The following is a 9,305-nucleotide window of genomic DNA, read 5'->3' as shown; positions in this document are numbered from 1 at the left end:
TGTAAGATTGATACTCAACCTTTCAGGCAGGCAGGCACCGCGGAGCAGGGGGGCTGGGGGGCTTTAGCCAATTATTTAGTATCAAACTACCAGAAAAGCCTCTTTTATACGGTTTTAGCGCCCCCCCCCACTTTTTTTAGACCTCCACTTTTCTCAACGCTCCGCGGTGCCTGCAGGCAGGAAAGAGATTTCCAATGATATTGATACAACCTAACAGCCTGCTGTCTACATCTTGCTTATTCGTCGTTAATAGCTGACAAATTATAAAGACAAAATGCTCTTTTGAAATATGCCGTAAAGAAAATCACTTATAAAAGGCAAGGTCGCGGAGTCTTGGTTTATCAGTATAACCTGTATGTTTTACTACTCATCAGGAATTGATTTCTGTATACTTTTTTGCTTAATTTTTTATTTTCACCTTCTTATAATGCAACTCCAGCTACTTTGTAATTTATCATGGTTTAAGATCAGTGGTGGAAAGTTAACGTTTTGTTGGTGGGGAGGGGGGGGGGTGTTAAAAGCCTACGGTTTTTCGATAGGAACGCAGAGACAAATGGTTTTTTTTTGGGGGGGGGGGAGGTTCAGACAAAAATAAATTTTCCATTAACATTTTTTTTCATTGAATATCATTAGTATTATCGAGAATTTTAAACGAATTTAAAATTTACCCTGAAGTGTGTCATGCACTTCCACTGTAGAAAACAAAATTCAGGCAAATCGTAGTAATTTCCGCCACTGTAGTAATCAAGTAATTAAATAATTTAGAATAGAGTCAAGGATATATGGTATCGAATATCATTGAAGTTTGCTTGGACCATCTTTTCAGTAAAGTGTAACTTGTAGGTCTGACCGTCAAAATTTAGAGAATGAAGAGGAGTTTACAATATATACATAGTTGCGTTCTTTTGTACACCTGATGATTGTTCACACATGAAAGTCGGAGTTGTGTCAAAATAGTCTGTTTATTTTAGTCAATCTTATCGCTCCGATAAGTTTAGCATTCTAGACAGCAATATGATAATTACTATTATATATATATATAAATTTTTCTAGAGGAGAGAATTTAGAGAAATTATCAACATTCTTTGTTGCTTTTTATTGTTGTGACCTGTTGCAGAGATGAGCCAAGCTTAGTCATTACTAGTATGTTTATTACCTTAACAAGTACTTTTTAAAAGATTTGCTGAAATACACGAAATAATAGCTTCTTGTAGAAAAAATTGATCAAAAAGGTACCGCAAGGGTCCCAGTAATGGGCTCCGACACAGGTTAGAAAGTGGGGGGGGGGAGGCAAGGGAAAATTAAACACCCACAACAAAACATTTTGTGAAAAGTTCATTCGTTTTGCATAAAAGGGGAGGGCCATGGCTCCCCGGTCCCCCTTCGTCTGAGGCCCTGCCAGTAGAACCTGTTTTCTATGAACCCCCTCAATAACCAACATTGCACAGTAATGACCGAATTTCGTCCAAGCTTTATTCATTTAACGTTTTGATTATGATTTAAAACTTTTTTTGAACAAAGAGAATCTATTACACTATATTTAAAAAAAATTTTTATAAGAACACCGAGTCGAGATTTACCAACAACGCGAAAACATACCTGCCTGAGATGAAAAATTGAAAGACCATTCAATATGTTTTCAATGTTTTCTCAAAAACGAAATGCGAAGCAATAACGCGCTTGGAGGGGGTTTGAAGAGAGGTCATTATCTTCATGAGGAAGTCTGGATTTCAACCAATATTGAATTGCTTTTTATAGGACGAAATGGTTTAAACGTTAATAGCAGGGCCCATCGTGTCAAGAGAAGTGGGGGGGGGCATGGCCCTCCCCGGCCCCCCGGTTTCGCCGGCCCTGGCCTAGCCTAACAAGCTCGAGCATAACAGTCTCCCCTCCACGCTTAAAAACTGAACACATGGATCCTTCCCAGCTGCTTAACAAATTGACAAGATAAGATCAGCACGAAACGAAATCTTATCTTCTGTTTCTCTCCAATCCAAGGTTCGTTTTAGCTTTTTTAACGGAATCCAAAATCTCTCATAATTCAATTCAATTTGGCGCGATCTGCTTTCCCGCCACTAAAAATGGCGGCCATTCGTATTTCACCCATACAGCCGAACGGAGATTGCAGCAAAGGCAGGATGCACTTAATTCCATGTAAAGTGAAGTATTCTGGTGAAGCAAGCATTAAAGAATATTTTGAATCCACAATTAGAGACGTAAATGAGAGTTTAAGCGGGGAAAGCGGTAAGAATTAATAGTTGATTATAAAACCTTTGTCAGGAATCATCAGATCGAATGCGTTTGGCAACTAAAACTTAAAAAATATTTGTGTAAATGCAACCACATGGTGGTGCAACTTTTTGCAAATAGTTTCGATGCAATATCTTTCATCGTGAGTCTGTAGTCTGGCCCTTCCCTACTTACAATTTGCGTCGAAATCCCTGTCCCTAATCAGCCAAGAACACACATGGTTCATATACCAATCATGTCTTTCCAGTACCGAAAATCCTTTTTTCTGAGATGAATTAAACCCACCTTCAGTCCAGCTCTTACTGTGACTTGAATCCATACAACATATTTATTGTACTCTCAGGCCCAGTTTCAGGAATTTTTTAGGGGGGGGGGGGGGAGTTTTTATCTACCGAGTACATTTTGACAGCATTACACTACGTTAATAAAATCAGAATATTTTAGCATTGTAAATTTTTATTATTTAGCTATTACAAAGCAACTTCAACTGTAAAACTATTAGTTTTATAAAAGTTCTAAAATAAGCTTTTGTGGTCACGTAGTTTATTCAACCTTTAGAAACACTGAATCGAACTCTCTGTTCTTCAACTGGACCCACTTCTTGATAACAGATAAGTTCTGTGAAAAATGTGCTTTGCAATTTCAGAGACGGGACCACAAAATTGAGCCTGGGGGCTAAGAATGAGATAGGAGGACCCAACATGGTTGGGTCCAACGCGAAAAAGATTTTTTGAAATTAAGCCTTTTAGAATGGCTAAAAATGCATCTCCCAGACTAAAATTGTCTCTGTTTTTGTCAAATTTCTTGGGATTAATCTTCTTCTGTGATGTTCCTGAAAATCCACTTCCGGATCAATAGAAAAACTGAACTGTAGAACTTTTTCATATCTTTGAATGTGTTTAAAATTACATGAAGGACAATTTTTTGTCTGAAAATTTAAAAAAGATAATCTACCAGTCAAAATCCCAATTTTACCGACTAAAACACAAATGTCTATTCTTGGGGGGTGTTACACCCCTCACACCATCCCCCATATAACCGACCCTGTGTACTCTGTTTGTACCTTCAGATGCAAAAGTAAAGGAGGCATCATTTCGAGGAAGGCCACTAAAGGGGAAATTGATTGATGTTCCAGAGGATTATGAAGGTACGACTAATTAATTTTTTGGATATATATTATTTTATATCACATGATATTATTGTTCAAATGGTGCTCCTGATGCTTACAGGGATGCAGGTAAGGGTTTTAGAGGCAATAATTGGGGAGGGGGATGTCAGATAATTATTGCCTATGAACATACACCCTTCAGATGCATATAAAATGATGGAAACACCCATTTATGCAATTCCAGTTTTAACTATAAGGTAAAGGGGAAAAGATTATAGTTTAGTAAACTATTGTCTTCATTCAATCATCACTACTACAAAAGCAACCATTTCACTGAATCTATTCAAAATTCTCTGGATGACATAAATGTATGCAGGATCTTGCACCTGCAATAAACAAGGATGAAAAATGTTTTGAGCCAATCAGACTGGTTGTTTACATTACCACAGGGATGTAGGGGGTATCATCTCCACAGGGATGTAGGGGGTATTTGTAACTTTGGACAGCAGCTTTTGGTTTGATTTACAAGTTGCCAAAAAGTTCTTAAGAGAGGACACTGTGACTCGCTGTGACTGTAAAAATCAGACCATACAAAGGCAGCTTTATTTCCTGCCCCTGTGTCCAAAGTTTTTACATATTGTTCATGCCTATTTTTAGTTGCTATGATATTTTGTATTATAATTTCAAGAGAATATGAATTAGGTGCCTTTCCTTTTTGTTTCTTTTCATCCTTGAATAGTTCAAAATTCTTTGTTTGCTGTTATTTATTCTTAAGATTGAGCATGGTAGGGCTCGGAAAACCCCTTTTGAATAGAACATATTGATTTTAAAGCATATTTCTTTGAGTACCTTGAATGTTAATGAGGAGACAGCTTTAACAATTCTTTTGGATTTTGTTAAATGACCAAAATAGCCAACATTATTGGCAATACTATTTATTTAACAATCATAATACCTACAATCATTGGCATAATTTGACTTTCCAAATTGGGAAGGAGGAGGCTTGAGGGTTATCAATAGTTAAATTTGCAGACAAACACATAAATTGAAAAAACACCTAACCAACAGGTAATTTTTGGACATTCACTAATATGTAATTTTGCCAACAAGAAAAGGCAATGTGGACCAAATGAAGATTTCCTAAACAACTCATGACAAATTGGGGCATTACACACCCTACAACTCCTGAAAGCCATGCCCATGGTTACAGCTACAACAAATCAGTTGGTCCGTTTTTGTTACTTTTCTAAGATACCTTTATGTGCTGTCCTCTGTTGGTTAACTTGGCTATGAAATTAGAATTTTTTTTGGTTTGTAGGGATTGTTTTTAAAGAAGAAAGAAAGCCATATTCAGATGAAGAGGTTAGAAAGTTTTCCAGGACAACTTTCAGAAAGATTTTATTTTGCAGTCTCGTCTGACACATCTGGTCTTTTGCAGTTGATGGAATCACACTGACTAGACAACAATGTGACAATGGATTTCTTTGGAAAAGGACAAAAAACTTGATCAATTTATGTTTCAAAATCTTGCTCAAAGTGTTTGACTTGTAAAAATAGATTATGTTTCATTAATGATTACATAAATTTTTTAAAAGACCATTTAAGAGCAAAAGTGGCACCCATAGGGATTTAGGCATTTAAGCTGTCAAATTGGCAATTTATCAAAAGCTATTGAGGCAGAAGAACCTGGTTTAAGATAAACTTTTTGATTGCTTTTCCTTTATTTTTTAGGAAAGAACGCTCATACCAAAATCAAGATTTGATGAATTTCTTTATTGGAACCTTGACAACAAGCCTACAGAAAATGACAACATATTCAGAGCTATGAAATGGATCCAGATTGCACAAGTGGTAATTTAACATCTTTTGTATTTGTATTTGCAATCTGTGCTTCTACCAAAAGATATTGCTAGAGAGGTGTATAACTAGTTCAGAAGAATCATGGAAGGGGGCAAAATCAAAGAACACTGAAGGCACCTGGGAAATGTGGCATGGCCACAGTTTGGACTGGGGTAGACATGTCTACCCCAGTTGTCCCAGAAGTCAATTGTCTAATTTCTTGAAATCTATTGAAAAACCTTTGGGGGGGGAGGGAGTTGGGATGATTAGATCTGGCAAAAATGCTGCTTAAGAAAGAAGCTTGTCCAAAAATTTTAAAATAGATAAACAATGCTTAAAAAAGGATTTTCCAAGAGTCTGAAGGGTGTGGCCAAGAAAATTTGTTTTGTCCATCCCAATTTTTTTAAGCTGGTGACACCACTGCCTGTGAAAATTTCATACCTTTATAGAGTATTTTTGGCTTCGTTCTATTTAAAGCAGGGGTGCCCAAACTATGGCCTGCAAGCCAGCTGCAGCTTGCAGTCCAGTTTTAATTGGCTCGCAACAAGATCTGTATATACAGTTGGCCTACAAATATGGCCCACAAATAAAGAATTAATACAATAGATTCGACATATTATAACAGTATCACCTAAATATCCTGAATAGGAGCCTACAAGGCAAATAACAGCTGGTGTCATACCTGTGTGCGCAAAATGCAGTAATCCACCTGGGTTTGTGTGATGTAGACACATTGCAGTATCTACTTGTAATAGACCCTACAAGCATTTAGTAGAGTCCGTAGAGTACAGAGTCCTAGTAATGTGAAAGTTGTATTATTTGCACATATAGCTAAATGCTTATCCTAGTAATGTAAGCAAAAGCAATTAAATACATTAGACAAATTGACAGTCTTAGTATCGTATTTGAAAAATTTGTCACTTCTGATGCAGGCTGCAAATCAAATGGTTTAATATTGGAAATTATATGAAACAATTTCCACTTCCAACCAGAATTCAAATCTTATAATTGTATTTTTTAATTTGAGAAGAACCAAGTTTGCGCATTTTATCAGGGAAATTTCGTTGAAACGAACAAATGTTTGCAAGTGGCAGTATTTTAAGTGATGGACAAAAATTGAAAAAAAATTTTTTTATACATTCCAAAAAGTTACGTAACAAGTTACTAAAATACCTTTACTCAAGCGCCGGGAGCATCAATTATGGCTACCTCGGTGCCATAATATAGAGGGAGAAAAAGCTAAGTACACATGTTCTTAATTACAAATACTTACTTAATTACAGCTACCCCGGCACCATAACATAGAGGGAGAAAAGCTAAGTACATGTTCTTAATTACAGATACTTACTTAATTACAGCTACCCCAGCGCCATAACATAGAGGGAGAAAAAGCTAAGTACATATGTTCTTAATTACAAATACAAATAATCTAATGGGCAATTTCTGCCAACACCAGTACCTTAGCCCATGTTTGCAGGTTTATTGTAAAACTGTGCAATATTTAATGAAGGAAATTTGGTTATTTGTAGTTACTAGAAGAAACTATACTTCTGGGGCCTTGCCAACTAGTAGCAGCGATTTAGGATTTTCTCACAGAATTTTGCTTCGGATAGGACCCCCAAAATTTTGACACATTACAAATGCCTAAAAACCTCTGAAAAGATTGGATTGTATATATACGATTTGTTTTGTGACTCATTGAATTTTCAAGTTCTCTTTCTGATTGCCAACTTAGCCACCCCCCCCCCCCTTGTCAAATGGTCAAGCCGCATCATCAAATAATTTTTGACACCACCACTGTTCCTAAGACACCATGAAAAATTTCTGAGTGACAAGATGCCACTCAAAAGCAATATTGAGCCTTTTTGGCTCAGCCATTTGGGAACAAACATTTTATCTCTTTAATCTGACTAAGAACCAGGCATCGAATAGCCATCCATGTTAAGTCCTTCGTGTCTCAATTACCAGATTTGTCAATATGTTATCTGTAATGTGTGGCCTGGCCCTTGGTTTATTTTTTGCATTTGGCCCTCACTAATAAAACTTTGGACACCCCTGATTCAAAGTTTTACTAGAAGACCCAAGCTCAGGAGGCTCCAAAATGGAATTGGTCGATTGAGCATTAAAGTTTCCTTTATCTTGAATCCAATGGTTTTGACTCCTATAAATCCAATGGTTTGAAAGTTTGTGTTTAGTTTTCCAAAACTAAAAAAAATTGATTGTTTGGTCTAAATGATCGATATTTTTTTTACTTTTTCTGCAAATTTTTTAGGGAGTTTTGCTACCACATTCTGTTGGAAAGCAACCTGTCCGTGTTAAATGATACATCGTGTTTTTCCTATTCTTGTTCATGGAACTTTCATTTCTTGTTCTTAGGTCCATGGCAATCAGACTTTGGAAGACCAAGAGAGTATTCCTGAGCCCACACCTACAGACCGATGAATAAAGAGCTTACAACTTGCTTTTTGAGAGCCTTTCAACAAAAACATGTATAGCTGGTCAAATGAAGTGATTGAATAATTTCTGATGTTTTATATAATTAAAAAAAATCGAGTTTTTTGTACATTGCTGTATCTGAGAGAGGATAATGCAACATAATTTTATTTTGTTGAAAACAAAGTTTGATAGTATTTATATTTCATTTATGTTTATTATGATTATTCCAGTGATACATTGTCTCATGGCTATTTTAGCTTCGCGAGGAATATTGTGAATAATGATCTCGTCTCCACGTGAGTTGGGACAAGACTATTATTCGACTCACATAAGGTGGCGGTCATCAAGTTTGGGAAACAACAGAAAATTAACAAAATTTGGTGCATATTAAGGAATTCGGGCTTTTTCGTGGCAAGACGACAGAATTTTCCACACTTGCCAGACATGATACGCTGATTACGGTATAGAAAATGATACGCTGATTACGGTACCTTTGTAAAGTTTACAGATTTGCAGAATTCTTCACCTGATACCTTGTAAAAAGGATCTATTCACATCTTGGTTTTTCTGATCAGCGGCATCTATCTATCAACAATTTTGGGACACAGAATTTTTGCAAAAAATGACGGATGTTTTTTCCCATTTTTCCCCATCCAAAAAATTTTTCCCCACTTTTACTTGATCTTACAATTTGGATTTCAATGAAATTCAACACTTGCTTTATATAAGCTGTGCTAGTAAAAACTTCCACTTGAGCATTTCAAATGCATCTTTACGGAAGTTTGGTTAGGGGCGAAAGATCATGCAACAACATGCCCCTTATAATTTTAAAAAGGCAAGTACATACTCTTTGTTGTATTGCAACTGAACATTTTTCTATTCAGTTACCAAACTAACGTATGTTTATGAAATCAAACTGTTATGTATCTACACCTTATACCGGGGGACTAATTGAAAGGGGAGCTGATTCGAGGGGGGAGGGGGGCTGATAAAGATAATCTACTATTTTTCATACAAATAGCTCGTTTTGTGGCTTGTTCGAGATTTTCAAGATCATTTCATTTGTAATTTCATTCTATAATTTTCTAAGATTTCACAAAAAAGTAGAAATTAAAGCACAAAAGATATTTTAGTCCCAAATTTTCAAATTTTTGTTGTCTTTCCTTCAATGTCTCGTTTTTTATCTTTTTCATTTGTTTGTACATCTTTTTGTTGTATCTAGATTAAGCCCCCATGGGAGCTTATTATAATGCAAAATTGGCATGTTAGGGTGGTGGCTTAATCGAAGATGGGGGCTCATCCAAAAATTTTACTTCCAGAGTGGGACATATTCGAGAAAGATTCATTCGAAGTTTTACGGTCAAGAAAGAAAATAACGTTTTAAGCCATGCATATATCCAGTTCAGTGGTTGAATTCTAACCATTGAAATGATAAAAAATATTCATCTTTTTTAGCTGTGATGTATGTGAAAAGGGAAGCAAAGGAGTCATTTGGGAATAACTATCAATGTCTTATTGCTTCTTCTTTGGTATACGTCACATCACAAATCTTGCCAATGATGATTACTTCTTTAAAGCACAGTGGTTTCATTTTCGATGTTTTTTAGATAACTTATTGTAAAGAGATGATTCTAGTGATTGTTATTGTAACAATGAATGCTTTTATGGTCTT

The 9,305-nt window shown here is 36.1% G+C and overlaps 1 protein-coding gene across 1 annotated transcript; it reads left to right on the top strand.

Moving 5' to 3' along the window:
- Positions 1-1,987: 1,987 nt before the first annotated feature.
- Positions 1,988-7,827, top strand: LOC135691845 (uncharacterized). The gene is made up of 5 exons (XM_065209829.2): positions 1,988-2,244; positions 3,320-3,397; positions 4,677-4,720; positions 5,090-5,209; positions 7,574-7,827. The coding sequence occupies exons 1-5, from the start codon at positions 2,082-2,084 to the stop codon at positions 7,637-7,639; spliced, it is 471 nt and encodes a 156-aa protein (XP_065065901.2). The 5' UTR covers positions 1,988-2,081; the 3' UTR covers positions 7,640-7,827.
- The last annotated feature ends 1,478 nt before the right edge of the window (positions 7,828-9,305 follow it).

The sequence above is a fragment of the Rhopilema esculentum genome, chromosome 13, assembly GCF_057945365.1.
Source record: "Rhopilema esculentum isolate cy_ngs chromosome 13, ASM5794536v1, whole genome shotgun sequence".
NCBI classification, from domain to species: domain Eukaryota; kingdom Metazoa; phylum Cnidaria; class Scyphozoa; order Rhizostomeae; family Rhizostomatidae; genus Rhopilema; species Rhopilema esculentum.
Note: the sequence above shows the minus strand (reverse complement) of the source record. Positions and strands in the feature narration are given on the sequence as shown.

Coding starts and splice junctions, on each gene's coding strand:
- LOC135691845 (XM_065209829.2), top strand. CDS start 2,082: ATGGCGGCCATTCGTATTTCACCCATACAGCCGAACGGAGATTGCAGC. Junction 3,398..4,676: donor TGTTCCAGAGGATTATGAAG/GTACGACTAATT, acceptor TTTGGTTTGTAG/GGATTGTTTTTAAAGAAGAA. Junction 4,721..5,089: donor AGCCATATTCAGATGAAGAG/GTTAGAAAGTTT, acceptor TTTATTTTTTAG/GAAAGAACGCTCATACCAAA.